This window comes from Anabrus simplex, chromosome 4 (assembly GCF_040414725.1).
Source record: "Anabrus simplex isolate iqAnaSimp1 chromosome 4, ASM4041472v1, whole genome shotgun sequence".
Lineage (NCBI taxonomy): Eukaryota > Metazoa > Arthropoda > Insecta > Orthoptera > Tettigoniidae > Anabrus > Anabrus simplex.
In genome coordinates this window covers 130,306,725-130,322,536 of record NC_090268.1, presented here as the reverse complement: position 1 = coordinate 130,322,536, position 15,812 = coordinate 130,306,725, and the positions used below count along the sequence as shown (strand labels likewise).

Sequence of the window (15,812 nt, the reverse complement as noted above, 5' to 3'; positions counted from 1 at the left end):
GGGTGTTGGTGTCCAAATGAAGGAGTTCTGTAGGTTCCTCACAATTTAAAAGCTTGTTGAAATGTTTAGCCAGAATTTCTGCATTGTCTTTATTGTTATGGGCCAGCTTACCATCTTCATCCTTCATCAGTAGGGTCGGGGGTTCATATTTTTGGAGCTGCTTTCTGAAGGTTTTGTAGTAGTCCCTTGATTGAGTTTTACTGAACTGTTCTTCAATTAACTGCAGGGTGTCCTTATGATGTTGCCTTTTTATTCTTCTTAAGACTTGGGTAGTTTCTTTTCTCTGTTTTACTAGCTTTTGATAGGATATTTCTGTCTTTTGGGACTGATGTAATAGCCATGCCTGATGTCTTTTCTCCACTGTTTCATCACATTCACTGTTTTAATTGGTTCACGTGGTTTAATTGGAGCCAGGTCTTCTGCAATTTGTTTAAGGTTGTGTACTAAGTCTTCAAGTTTATCTGTGATTTTTATTTTTTCAGTTGCTTTCTGGTAATTTTTGTTGTTGATTAGCTGGGTAGGATCTATTTTTCTTTTAGTTTTAAGGGCTTGCTTTTGTTGTCTCCTCTGGGAAGTGAGTTTAATTTTAATTTTAACTACATAGTGATCTGAACCTGTGTCTATTCCTCGGAGAACTTTGACGTTATAGATCTCTTTGTGGTGGTATTTGTCCATGCAGACATGATCCAGTTGCCATTCTCCTTTAGTGTAGTCAGGGTGTTTCCATGTTTTGAGTTTTTGAGGTTTCCTCTTAAAACATGTAGATTTTGAGATTAAATTATGGTTTCTACACAGGTCAACTAGTCTCTCTCCATTTTTATTTGTTTTCTTGTGTGCTGGCCATTTTCCGATGATGTCACGGTATTTTCTTTTTCTGCCTAGTTGAGCGTTGAAGTCGCCTATTAATAATTTTATATGGTGCTTGGGTATGTTATCTATGGTCTGGTCCAATAGTTCCCAAAATTCTCCTGTTTCCTCCTGGTCTTTTGAGGAGTTGTTTTTATCATTAGTGGGAGCATGGGCATTTATTATGGTATAGATTTTATTAGATGCCTTTAAGGTGAGCGTTGAGAGTCGTGGAGACTGTGATCTGAATTCTTAAACTGAGTTTATTATTTTAAGGCTGACCAAAAATCCTGTTCCAAATTGTGGGACATTCTTCATCACTCTCTTCCCGGGTATACCTTTATAAAGTCTGTACCCTTGAGATTCCAAGGCATCCTGGTCAGTGTTTCTAATTTCCTGTAATCCCATGATAAGAATTTTGTGTTGGTCCATTATGTCGGTGATCACTTTTAGTTTACCAGTTTGCATGAGTGAGTTTATGTTGTGTGTAGAGAAGTATGTTATCTGCTTTGGTTTGATCCTTGATTTTGTCTCATTCGTGTATGTAGTACTGGGGTATCTCCGTGCCTCCGACTTCACGATATGATTTTACAGAAAAAAAGTAGAGAAAAAAGAAACAACACAACAAACACAAGAAATTGGTGAAAGTGCTCAAAGGTATGCCGTAGTACAGCAAATAAAAAGGAAGTGTAATTAAAACCTGTTAAAAACATTATCAAGCCAACTCCCATTTTGTGAAAGTAGGTAGAGGAGCTAATGTTCAGTGACCTTATTAATACATTCACTCCAAGATAATCACTAAATGTCAATTAATGCATTTATAAAATCTTCTGATGATTTAGATTCAGCACAAACAAATCCTGAGACCTAATGATTAGGGAACTGGAATGACAAGTAGCCACAATAAATAATTTGACAGACTGATTAACTTATATAGTAAAAATGTCTGTTTTAAACAGAAAGAACGAAAATTTATCATTTCTCCAGAGTTACGTCAACCAGCAATTATAGTTTACTAAAAGCAATTATAGTTTACTAAAAGGCATAACCATACAGTATCCATTTAACTTTAATGGCCCTCATCAACCCTTCTCACGTTACAACAAAGTGGAACATTCACTCCTATGCGACAGTTAAAGAAATCAACTAAGTAGTAATTACCCTTACCTCCTCTGAAAAGCTGTTCTTCTTGAATATGTCCTCCAAGATGTGTTCTTGGTCACTAGCATCATTCCCACTTTCAAAGTTAACTACTTTGTGTAGGCATTGTAACCAAGGGTCATTAGAAGCATTCCTGAAAAGAATTATATTTGGCAAGTTCTTTCTAAAATCAAAAAATAAATATTATGCAATGGGGAGCAGTAGTACCAGTGACCACTGGTCATTAATGGAAAAATAATTATGTTTTTTTTAAAAGACAAGAATACTAAACCATTGGCAATATAAATGTAAAATCTGTCCTGAGAGGTCCTTTATTCCAGATTAATTAAGATATGCTATAAATCATAATGAGGCATTATGACATAACAGGTATATGATAGCAGGTGTCATGATAAGTTTAAAATGAATGTAATTAATTTTGATTAAGAGATGTTTTCAGAGAGATCTGATCAAAAATACAAAAAAGAAGTCATAAAATTATGGTAATATAGATACATTACAACTTGAAACTACAATAAAATATTGCATCTTTTTAGTTACTGTATACACTCTTGTATATTTCATACATTTTTCCCTTATAATCTTAGTTTAAAAATTGGGATTTGAGACATATGTGAGGATATAGGAAATCGATCTTAATCAGAACTAATGTACAGTACCTTTTAAAAGTGATAAAAGCATCACACTTTCATATAATAATATTTTATTAGGGTCTGTAACATAATTTTCTATCTATAATAAATGTACAGTATAAAATTATTCATTTCCTTGCCCTTCCAACCTTCCATTTCAATGCTCAGAACTATAATCATTACATGATTTTTTAAAATTTGTATTTACCATGCTTTTATCCAGACAAGCTGAGACTGCTACACTTCGAACTGTGCATGAGCATGCATGCTTTCACATTCATACTGCCTCCTGAAGACCAACCCATGCGAGATACCATTGTCGTCGTCATCATTGCATGTTCGCACAGGTGCAAGGTCAGCTCTTTAGATCTTTGAACGTCACTTTGATCAATCAAATGCATCTTCAGGGAGCAGGCCAATAATATGTAAATCCTTATGGCATCCTTTCACTTCTGCTTTGGCTGCCAAAGTGGTTGTTGGCCTTCAATTTCCAGTTGGTAAGTGGTTTTTGACAACTGTTAGAAGATACCACCCTCAGGATATGACCAAACCAGTGAAAAGCTTTTTCTCATCTTTTCTGTAATTGATGACACACCAAATTGCTTCCGAATGGTGTCATTGATTACACTGTCATGAACAGAGATACCCAGTATCCATCGGAGCATGGCATGGAGACAACTCTCAGTGTCTGTTGTTACTGCCCAACATTGGGTGCCATACAAAATGTGAAATATATGCAGGGATTATTTTTATCCCTTAATATTTTTGTGACCAATAGTGACACGTGTGCATCATGACTCCACTTTCACTTAGTGCCAATGACAAGACACATGTGTCACACTCTGTGCCAAATATTAAAGCTCTCGTATCTGTGCATTCCTTAGCTATTGTTCAGCGTATGCTCCATCTGGGCATCAGATTAATTGTTAGTTATTATCTCTGTAGCAGAGGTGCCAACCTTTGAAGTGGGTTATCAGTAATCCCATTTTTAACTCGCGCACCCCACCGCCCCCTCAAAACGTTTACGAGTCAAATCCAAAGCACCCCGTTTGCCCTTTCCAACAGCAATCTGTTTTAAAGTATATCATAGTACACAATAAAATTTGCTCATTACTTGTTAGTCTTGCAATAAAAAATTCTTTGTAGCTTGTTTTGCACCCAGCAGCTGCTTTTCAGTGTAGGTTTTCTTGAAACATATTTCCCCCTGAGATGACATTTTTGTCTTCATGACCATAAGCGATTCCAGTGTAGATGTACTTAATTTGGGCCTGAATTCTGTCTGATTTTTCCTCACAACACTGAAAACTCTTTTCTGTGGGAGAGTTACTGTGAGATACACGTAGTACTGCAAATACAACATTACTTAAGGTTTTATACTTAATTTGTCCACTTTCATTTTTAAGCTCTGCAATGTTGCCCCAGTTCACACATCAATGTTAGGTCCACGTACAATACATTCAGGGAAAGTATCACACTGGTAAACTGCAAATTCCTCTTCAAGTTTGTCATGTTCACTTTCCTTGACCAAACTTGGGAATCTTCAAACAAAATATTCAAGAGATAAATAGGAAACGTTCATTCTGAAAGATGTCTACAAATTCGGCATGATGAAGAAATTCATCATCAAGGGGAAATTTCCTGATAATGTAACTGCAAGCTGCCATATAAAACTCTCTTACAGAATTGTAAAACATCTCTTCATCACAGTCATTACGTTTTAAGTATGCCCTAGCTTTTGCTTCAATTACCAAGTTCTCATTGGCTTTCTGGTGTTTCCTCCTCTTGAATTCAACACTCAAAAGGAAGGTGGATTCTGAGTGAACAGAACATGGCTGAACAAATCCGACCAATAGGTCAGTTAAAAGACCAGTAAGTTTCCTCCTAAGAAGATGTATGACAGGAGCATCTTGTTACAGAAATAAATTCACTGAATTAAAGACAGGAAGTGTACTCTGAAGAAAGTAGCAAAACAGTTTTGTGTGTGGGTCTTGTATGAAAGATTTTACAGTTTCAAACTGCTTGGTGCTCTCATTTTTATGGTGGGGTTCTCTACAAAACATGAGTGTCAAAGCTTCCCACTGCTCAAGAACTCTATTAATAGACTGAAGAAGCGAGAGCCAATGGGTACTAACATATTTCAAAATTTTGTGACCCTCTGTGCCTCAAACAGCCTGATATACTTTCAATGTCATTTTTCCTTTAGAACTTCTATCAAGATAGTAATATAACTGAACCAAAATGTTCTCTACATGACTGGTAATTGGGCTGCTGCCTTTTGTGCACAGATGTGAATGAGATGACATTAACAACCTGGGACACAAACAGAAGAATGCCTGTCCTTCACAAATTTGGCAACACCTTTATTTGCCCCCATCATTGTGTATGCACTGTCAGATGAAAAAGAAATGCAATTTTCCCATGGAATGGCTAAAGAAGACAATTCACTATTAATAACAGAGAAAATTTTCTCACCTGTATTGTCGGTATTCTCTAACAATGACAATAGAAGAGTTGATATTTGGCCTTTCTGAGCATTAAAGAAAGAGACAACTATTGGATGAACTTTAACTGCATTTGAATCCGTACTACCATCAGTAGCCAAAGAAAAAGGCGTTATTTGCAAAAGTTCACTTATTTCCTTTTTTGCCTCAGATACCGTTTTAGTTTAGAGGTTTTAGTTCTTGCACAACCATATTTATGAGGTATCTTAGAGTCGGGGAACATTGATCTAATAAATTTCCAGTGTGGTCTGAAACTGTTAACGGAATATTATGCTCCGAAAGAAATTATGTGAACAACAATTCAACATTTATCACCGCAGTTTCATTACTTTTTATGAAGTACGATGAAACAGACTGGTTTCATAATTTTGATTCACCGTATGTGTGATGTTTCTTGGATACTATGTGTCTTCTGCAATCATCTCATCCACCGTGAGCCACAGAGAAATCACATGAACACACACTGCAAAACACGTGGTTTTAACCAACACGTAAAGCAAGTAGGCATGGCCATTCCTTTGTGTAACCATCTCAATATTTCTGTAACACTGCTGTCTTCTTAGACGATGATGCAATTTGACAATTGCTCCGCTTCATTTTATAAAACCAATCACTTCTTTTCGAATCAACGACTAGGATAATTAGAATTGAAACACGATGAATATACCACTCACATCTATGCACACAACAGAGAGAGAGCCGAATGCACGCACTGGAGAACAGCAGAGCAAAGAGTAGCTAGCCGTGATTTCACAAAGCCAGCGGGAAAAGAAATGAAGTGATGACCAAATAACTGCCAAATATGTTTAACTGCCAACTTACAAACATTGAAATGAGGAGGGTTGACCAGTAATGCTCTAAGGGATTGAACATTTTTTACTTCTTTCCTTTTTTCGTAGAAATTAATTTTTATAGTGATAATGTTGCTTTTCCGTAATAATTTCCGCTTCGACCGTAATGCCATAATCGCGAAGTGAAATCCGTAATCATTACGGACAATCCGTAATAGCTGACACCTCTGCTGTAGCCATTACATTTTGGCATACTTTTTTACAATGTTAACAGAAAATGGTGAGGTTGCAGGGCCCTCTCAGTGGAAGAAAGACCACCTTGTAGGCTCCCAAAATCGACTGTACTGCCTTCAGAAACATGTTTTGCCAGTAAATGTATTGCTAAGGAGAATGGGCACAGATCACGGAAGCGGTGCAGTGTTACGAATAAGGGCAGCATAAAGACAGCATGTTCTACTTCAGGGAGTGTCCAAGACGCCCAGGCTTGTGACTTGAGCAGTGCTTAATGCAATTCCACGAAAGACACAAGTAACTGACACTCCAAACAATGACATATGTGTCTGCATTTGTTGCAGTGCACTATTAGGTATGTTGTACAGTGATTATTCACACATAAATAATGACTCTACTACACAGCATTTTTGTGAGAAATGTTCAGAAACTCATTTAGCCGTTGGATAAAGTTATTGATTATCTACAATCGAATAAAACTTTCTTTCCTAATTTTGCTTCATTATCAGTCATGACCCACACGCAACGCCAAATGGCACCGGAGGCAAAAAGCACATCAGTAGTGCCACTGATGCCCACCATAGCTCCTATGCAGAGAAATATTATTAAAATAATTCAAATAATAATTAAAATGCATAAGGACCCAGAAATTAACTCTGTTAAGCAGGAAAAAAGTATTACAGTATCACAGTAATTGTTATCGATATCTGAGCGGCTATGAACGTGTTAATTCCATAACGAAAATTACGATGCATAATATACTATATGTGATAGTGAGATATACATGAGTAAGTCCGGTATATGGGAATTACACTGAAGGAAAAATTAAATAAAATAAAAAACATTAAAAATGCCAGGAACATTCAAAGATTAACCCATAGCAGTTGAATAAGTTTGGCTAGTTACACCTCGCATCTGTTTTTATGGAAAAATCACTGAAGGCTAAAATGTTATACACCAAACTCAACAAAAATATAGTACTTTACATGATTATATAACTGCTGGAAATGCATAATTTGTAGGTAAATTTTTCGTGTTCAGTATAACAAGTTTCAAAGTAAAACACCTCGATGAAGTCCTAATTTAATTGTAAAGGTTTTGGTGGGGGGGGGAGAATGGGTTTCTCTACATATTTCTTTGTTCTGTCTGTTACAACACTCAGTCCCTCGTAATCTTGAGTGTGTGGCTAATAAAATGCAGATTTCCTATCAGTGGCTCCTTGTCTTGACAGAATAAATCGATTTCATAGAGCTTGAACCTTGAAGCACATGAGTTATTAAAAGCATAAATGCTATTCCTAGACCAAACAAATGTTAGAACATACTGTATTCCAATATATAAGTACAAAGGGTTAAATCTTGGAACATGGAAAATAGTAAGACTAAGAAAGCTGGTTAGAGAAGAGAAGAAAGTTACAGGGAAAAGAGAAAACCTAGGAATACCTTGGGATTTACAATATCTTATCATACCCACTGTTACATTTATGTTGATATAGCCCACCTAGCATTACCCACAATGCACAGAGTAGAGGTGAGCTACAAGCAACCTTGCCCTTTACATCATTTCTTACGACAGAAATACCATAATATATTCTTAACTGCCACTCAAATATGAGGAAACTGAAATGTAAGGAATAATAAAACATGACTCACTTGAAGGCAGGGTTTTCAAAGGGAGGCCATTTGTCCAGAAGATCCTTCAGTGTGCATATCTGCTGCCATGTCTTTGCCTGTGCCAGAAGTCGTTCAAACAGTTTATGCCGAGCAGACTCAGATGTTAGTTCTGACTCCAGTACAGGGATAGCAGCCCCTGGCCAGGCTAATGCAACAGCTGCTTGAGTGTGATGAAAGAGCAAAACTATTCCAGTATCCTCAGGTACCACCTTTAGACTCTGTAACATACCACAAAAGGAAATGTATGCAAGAACATTAGAAAATGGATTCCCCCCCCCATGTTTGTTTGCTTTCAAACCTAAAACAAGCCTTCGATGGAAGAATAAATTAAATACCGAACATGACAGTTCTTCTTGTACCATCTGAATTTCTGCTGGCCATAAGCCTGATGCTCATCGGAGATACTGGAAGACACAAAACCCTCCCAAGAAGGAGCAACTGAAAATTGGGACATTCAATATCCTCACTTCTCACCAACAAATATGAAGAACTTGTGGATCTTATGGAGAGGCGTAAGTTCAAGATAATGGGGTTGAGTGAGACAAAATGGACAGGACATGGGAAGAAGTCCTTGAGAAATGGATATGTGCTGTACTGCAGTGGGAACAATAATGAATCCAAAAATGGAGTTGGCTTCCTCCTTCATAAAGATATAGACATACAGACAAATGTCAAATATGTGAGTGATAGGATCATCCAGATGAGACTAAGTGTTGGTAATACACATCATACTCTTCTGCAAACATTTGACCGCAGAGAGGATGTACCACAGAGGAGAAGGAGCAATTCCTTATCGAACTTGAGGAACAAATAACTGAGGAGAACACCATCATTATAGGTGATCTGAATGCCCAAGTTGGTAAAGAAAGACTAGGCTGTGAAAACATCATTGGCCCTCATGGCTATGGTAACAGACATTTTGAAGGAGAGAACCTGATTGATTTCTGTGTGCGAAACAACTTAATCATACAGAACACATGGTATCAGAGGAGAGAGAGCCATAAAATAACGAGATACAGCTGGGATGGAAAGCTCAAGACTATGATAGACTTCAACATCACTGATAGAAAAGCGGGTCAGTATGTTACAGATGCTAAAATCATACCCAGCAAGCGCCTAGATAGCGACCATCGGCTATTAATTGCTGACCTAAAAGATGTTCATGTGCCCAAAATTAAACAAAAGAAAATGCCCAAGATTACGACATGACTGCTGAAGGACATGGAGAAGAACTATGAAGCAAGGATAACAGTCAAATTACCCAAAACTCAGAAAGGGGGAGTAGAAGAAGAAGGGTCCTTATTCAAAGAAACCCTTGTAAAAGAAGCCACGGAAATCTGCGGGAAAACAAGTGACACACCAAAAGAGAAGGAAACACCTTGGTGCAATGACCGAGTGAAGACAGCAGTAAAAGAAACATACTGAAAAGAAAATTAGACCACGAAAAGCAGAAAACAGATGATAGAGGAAATGAATTAGAAATTGATCTAGCACAGGAATACCGAAAAGGAAACTGGCTGTAAAAAAGACAGATCCAGGAAGAAAAGGAAAAGTGCTGGGATGACTTCACTACAAGGATAGAGAAAGACTGTCAAGGAAGTAGGAAACTACTATATAAAATAGTAAACAGTAAAAGAAATGAACATATAAACATCCTTGCACTGGAAACAGATGATGGTAGCTTAATACGAACAGCTGAAGGGATCAGGGATGAAATGAAGAGTTACTTCAACATGCTGTTAAATGGAGATGAGGGAAACACCACCACGAATGAATGTAGTGTAGATGAAGCCAAAAACAACAGATACCCATTTACATGGCTTGAGGTAGAAACAGCACTAAATAGCATGCGAAATGGGAAGTCCCCAGGCTTTGATGATCTCAGCTTAGACATGATAAAGGCAGCTGGAATACTAGGAAACAAAATCCCAGAAGATTGGAATAAAGGAGTCATCATCCCACTGTTCAAAAAGAGCAACCGACAGAAATGTGGAAATTACAGGGGCATCACACTGTTGTCACACACACTGAAGCTGCTGGAAAAGATCATAGAAATGAGACTTGGGAAGATAGTGGAACCTTTGCTTGAGGAAGAACAACACGGGTTCACGAGAGGTCGAAGTACAGTGGATCTTATCTTTGCAGAAAAAATGCTGAAGAAAAGTACTGGGAATACGGAAGAAATCTTGTGATTGCATTTCTGGACACTGAAAAAGCATATGACAGTGTTCCTCAAAACAAGATATGGGAATGTCTGGAAGACCTAAAGGTGCCAAAGTACTTAATTGACAAAGTCAAGATGCTATAACGGCATTTTAACGACATCTGAACTTACGGAAGCAAAATAAAAATTGAATGAAATTAATTTTAAAAATGAACTGTCGCGCAAAGACTTGCAGTAACTTATGCCATAAGCTCACCATATGTAGACTCTGTTGTCTTGAAGCTGATGATATGTGGATCTCGTACCGGCTGCCTTCTCTGTTGTTGGATTCCAGTCCTACTTCTACATTTCCTGTCCTTAACACTTCCTACTGTACTCCTTACATAAAGTCGTAATGAGTCCTAATTTTAAGTGCAAAACCACCATGGGTTATGTTCATGGAGAGAATACACTTGTATTCTTCCGTATTACGGAACAGTAGCGTAGCTAAATTCATAATAAAAGCTCTCCTCCCCTATACTAGTCAGAACCGGTCTCCCATTGACTACCTCTCGTCATTGAGATAACAAGTCCCAATGAGAGTAACTTTTGAGTAGAATATACTCAGATGCGAAGTGAACTAAGTTAAAATCTTCTCCGATGTGTAGACGTAGAATCGTAGTAAGAGTATCTTCCAAGAGTGAGAATCAGAATCAGAATGTCCGAAAGTCCGAATGTCCTCTCCAGCTCCTGTCGGTGGTATATATCGGTTCAAAAGTCTCCTTCCATCAGGCATATCACATGGTCCAGTAAGATTCGAGGTCTCATCCCTTCTCCGATGTATAGCTGTGAATCCATCACGTTGCTTCATTACGTTAATTCACATAGGCTGAACTTTCCCGCTGAAATAAAGCGTCCCGAAGCGGAGTTTGAAAAGTGGGTGTTAATAATGTATCAACTGTCTCTTCATGAGGTAGAGAGGGTAAGGTCTCTCGTAACCTAGATGACGTACTTTTCCTGAAATTGGGCTGAAATTAGCCTGCTGACTCTGGTCACCTCACAATGGCTATTGGAAAATTTACTGCAAGTTATAAATATGCATGATGTTGAAATACTTTACCCAATAATTTGTTCGTTCAGAATACGTTATAGCTGCGATACAAAGAAATGAAATGATGATTGAAATGGATGATAAAACCCTATATATACATACACATATTAATTTAAAAATGACCTATCAGTGATTAAATATATACATCTTATCAATTAAATATATAGTTCAATAATTAAAAACATTCAGTGATGTCCCAAACATCACACTGTGTGCCTAAGTTTTGACATTTGAATTCATCTTTATCTTTTCCTGTGTTTATTCCGAGTTGTTCTTATCCTACATTTGCTGTATCAAGAGATCTCTCAAAGAGTGTTCAAACCCACCCTCCCTCCTGATGAAGCAGGAAAGCAGCAATGATCTTGTCAGGGGCTAAGAAGCAATGGATGTAGAAGAAGTGGGATTCATAAGGAGAGAGCCAATGTATTTGAAGATGGCAGTGTGTGAAGATGTTTGTGTCCATTGGTGTTTTCTTTCTATTTCTCCCTCTTCCCACACTGATCTGTCACTGTGTTTGTATTATTTTGTTCAATTTAGTGCTCCTCTCTTTCTTTATATATCTTTATAGTCCTCACCATGTATATCCACTGCTCAAGGGCCTTGAATAAGTAAATCTCTTGTTAAGGCTGGCCTCAGCACTTAAACCAGGACTCTTCACTTGACTAATGGTAGTTGTAACCTCTGTGATACTGCAGTCAGCAATGCTCATATCCATGGTGAGGATTTTTGCTTTTAATTTTTAACAAGAATGAGTGATCTACAGAAAGATGAATGACAATACAGTCATGATTTTAAAAATGCAAATTTAAATGCATAGGGAAATTGAAATCAAGTTGCTATGAAACAATTTTACCTGGTAAGGTGAAAAATAAAAAGTAGTAGTAGCTGCTAACAACCACTGAAAGTTCTTGAGTGCATTTTGGAGACCAAACACTGGTACTTCATAAATATGTGCAACAATGATGCAACAATGACAATATCATAATGAATAAAATGTGATAGCTCTGTAAAAAATAGTAGCAACATTACATAGTTTAACTATCTCCCGGCCACATTGATATGCAGGTTATTCCCAGAAATGAAAGTGTTTTTTCTTTTTTTTTTTTTTTTGCTAGGGGCTTTACGTCGCACCGACACAGATAGGTCTTATGGCGACGATGGTATAGGAAAGGCCTAGGAGTTGGAAGGAAGCGGCCGTGGCCTTAATTAAGGTACAGCCCCAGCATTTGCCTGGTGTGAAAATGGGAAACCACGGAAAACCATTTTCAGGGCTGCCGATAGTGGGATTCAAACCTACTATCTCCCGGATGCAAGCTCACAGCCGCGCGCCTCTACACGCACGGCCAACTCGCCCGGTTGTTTTTTCTTAGGCTGCCAGTTAAAAGTGCAGGCATTTATAGAAAATCATATTATTCAAGAACCAACAAACACAGAAAGATAATTGTTTCACCAAAGGAAAGCCAACAATATCTAGTTATGACATAAGAGTTCATCCTTAAGTTATGTTAGAGATTTCAAGTCCTCTTTGCTGGTGAAAAATTAGGGACTTGTTCTGGAGTAACACTGTTAACTGCTGTCAAATAATCATAATCACTCTCATTCGTTATATCAGAAAATTGACTTGCACCTCTACTAACACTTGTGCAATCAGAATTTTCATGAACAATAAGTTCTATTTCATTTTCACACAAACCATATCCACCTGTACTAGACGGCAACATATTTATTTACTTTGGATGGAACACTGTCACTGCCTTCTGTATTTTGTTCCTTAATTATGCCTGTGCAGCGTTTATAAGACCAAACCTTGTGCCAGTATCTTTAGGAAGAACAAAAATTATAAGTAATAAATATTACTTGAGTTTGTTTCCCATAAATACTGTAGCTTCTGAATGCAATCTTAAAAGTTACAACGCTTTAGTACACTATGGCCCGGAGGCACATCTTTCCTGCAGTATATTTTACTACACTATGGCCGGGAGAGGTCTAAGTGGAAATGACAAAGATAATTCTACTGACCTGCAGCAGATTGAGGGCCTGTAATCTAATTTCAGGAGTCAGGTTCTTATCTCCACAGAGAGGCTCTAACTGTTTCCACACTAACCCAATGGCATCAGCTGGTGCCGTGTTGGCATCCCTCTGTTCCACGCTCTCTTGCAAGCGTCTAAGGACTGCAGGCAGTAGGGAGAGAGCATCCTGTTGTGAGCCACTTCTGTAAAAAAATATCTTTAGCTTACAAATAACAAACTGTTAAAACTGGACAACATACAACAACGACAAATGATGCTATGTGAATGCATCTTAATTATTCAACATATGACTGCACTAGGGTGAGGAGGCACTAATGCTTGTTTATCACAGAAAGTAGAGGACAGCAGGGTAAAAAGCAGGTACATCAGTGAAGTGAGTACAACTATCACACGAGTCTCACATTACCAACAGGACAAAGTGAAATTGAGAGAATAATTCGTGAGTGCTACAAATGTAAAAACAATAGAGCTTATTCAGAATTCAGAATGGAATACAAATGAACAATCCAATATATATCCATATAATGTTAGAAAAAGGTACCACTGTATTGTCCCCATCACAAATATGTGAGTTATAGCGGCGGTGTGGAGCAGTGAGAATATCACTTTCTCTGCTGAGTGAGTAGAACATCTAGTATTGAACGTCTTTGAACAACCTTCAGCAACTTGGCCAACATGAGATAACACCTGTATTAAACCAGTTTTTGTGTGCTGCAATGTATTTTTCTTTTTATTTACCCTTTCAAGGAGAAACCTGTGTCAATCTGTAACAAGTGGAGAGTTATTTGAATGTCTTAGCAATTTCTTGCATGTGTTATTCCGGAATGTTCTGATCATGAAATGTTAACCAATGAGGCTTCAGGTAATCAATTTGATAACCAATAGGATGTGTGCACTGTATTTTGCCAGACAGCAGAGTAAAAGGATATAAGCATGTATCAAAAGAATTCTTTCTCCCATTTCTGTTCAGCATGCTGCAAGTTAAGTATTCTTCATGTCGCTCTGAGTCATCAATTAGCACGTGGTTCTGAACATAGTCATAAAAATTTTATCTAACGAGGGAACGGTACAAAGTCGGACGGCGTATTTTGATTTGATTTTTACATATTCGTGAAGGTCTTTTTAAGCTGAAACAGTTAGTGGAGGTCTATTTTTTCGCTGGTCCTTTTTAAGGGGGCATTTGGGAGCTCCAAGTTGGCGGTGCACGCCCTGAATTGTACGGTATATGCCGGCACACATCAGCACTCAGAGCCAGCGGCTGTCTTGTCTCGCCTTCCCTCTCCACTTGTTCGGTTCTCCACTATCCCCCACCACATACGGCTGCCTACAGTTGTGTATATGGGATGGCGAGTCCTATTCTATATGGTCAAGTTCTCCACGACTGATGGCTATTCCACATACAGGCAATTGCATTGGATTATTTGCTTTATATGACCACTTAGCAATACACTGACTTAGCAAATGTCATGGGATAGTCACTTAATAGCGTGTGGGGCCTCCTCTGGCCCTGCAAACTGCAGTGAGATGCCGTGGAAGTGAGTCAACAAGTCCCTGGTAGTCATCTGGATACAGCTGACACCAAATCATTTGCAGAGCGGCTGCCAATGCTGGTCTGTTCGTGGGTGCAGGATCCATGGCACGGAGCCTGCGTTCCAGGACATCCCAGATATGCTCGATAGGGTTGATATCGGGGCTCCTGGGTGGCCATGGCAGTCGTTGGACCTCCGCTGCATGTTCCTGGAACAATTCTCGGGTGACATGGGAGCGATGTGGCGGCGCGTTATCATCTTGAAACACCGAAGAACCGTCTGGGCGCTGGAAGGCCAAAAATGGGTGGAGATGGTCTCTGAGCAGCTCAACATACCGCATATCATTCAAAGTCTCTTCCAGAACAACTAGGGGGGCAATTCCATACCACGAAAATACACCCCAGACCATAACAGAGACACCAGCGCCCTGGACCACACCTTCGAGGCAGGCAGGATCCATGCTTCATGTGGTCTGCACCATACATGGTGCCTCCCATCGGCATGGTGCAGTTGAAATCGTGATTCGTCTGACCTTATCACGTTACGCCATTGTTCTAGTGTCCATCCCTGGTGACTGGCGACAAATACACGTTGTCGTGCCCGATGACGTTGGGTTAACAGTGGCACCCGTGTGCGGCGGCGCCGGCTCCCATACCCCATAGAACCCATGTTCCTACGGATTGTCCACTGGGAGACGTGTTTAGCATGGCCTGTGTTGAATTGAGCCATGATTTGTTGCACGGTTGCCCGTCTGCCACTATTGACAATCTGTCTCAGACGTCGCCGGTCACAGTCATCGAGGTTGGCTGGATGGCTGGTCGTTCGCCTGTTGTGGACGGTGACACCTGCATTCAACCATTCACAATACACTCTGGACACGGTTGATCGTGTGAAGCCGAATTCCTGTACCACTTCCGAAATCGCACTTCCCATCTGTCGGGTACCCCATTCGAACGGTGTCAGCTCACGACAACATTCCATGTTACACCTGTCACATGCACAGCTACTGCTCACAAGGTCTCCTATACAACTGCCGCTGGCACAGGGGGCGTGTGATGCGCAGACAACACACCTGCGCATCAGTGCTCTGCTACCCCATGACATTTGCTCAGTCAGTGTATTATTGTAGCTCTTATTAATGCCTATGGCAGCTACAAAACTTTC

At 39.2% G+C, this 15,812-nt stretch overlaps 1 protein-coding gene across 1 annotated transcript in view; it reads right to left on the bottom strand.

Annotated features, from left to right (window-relative positions):
• The window catches only part of LOC136871696 (NBAS subunit of NRZ tethering complex), a 297,103-nt gene that overhangs the window by 39,225 nt on the left and 242,066 nt on the right, over nucleotides 1–15,812 (bottom strand). The window contains exons 37-39 of the mRNA XM_068227188.1: nucleotides 13,109–13,301; nucleotides 7,815–8,053; nucleotides 2,014–2,140 (exon numbers count right to left, since the gene is read on the bottom strand). Coding sequence (XP_068083289.1) covers nucleotides 2,014–2,140; nucleotides 7,815–8,053; nucleotides 13,109–13,301 — 559 coding nt within the window. The remainder of the gene's footprint in view (nucleotides 1–2,013; nucleotides 2,141–7,814; nucleotides 8,054–13,108; nucleotides 13,302–15,812) is intronic.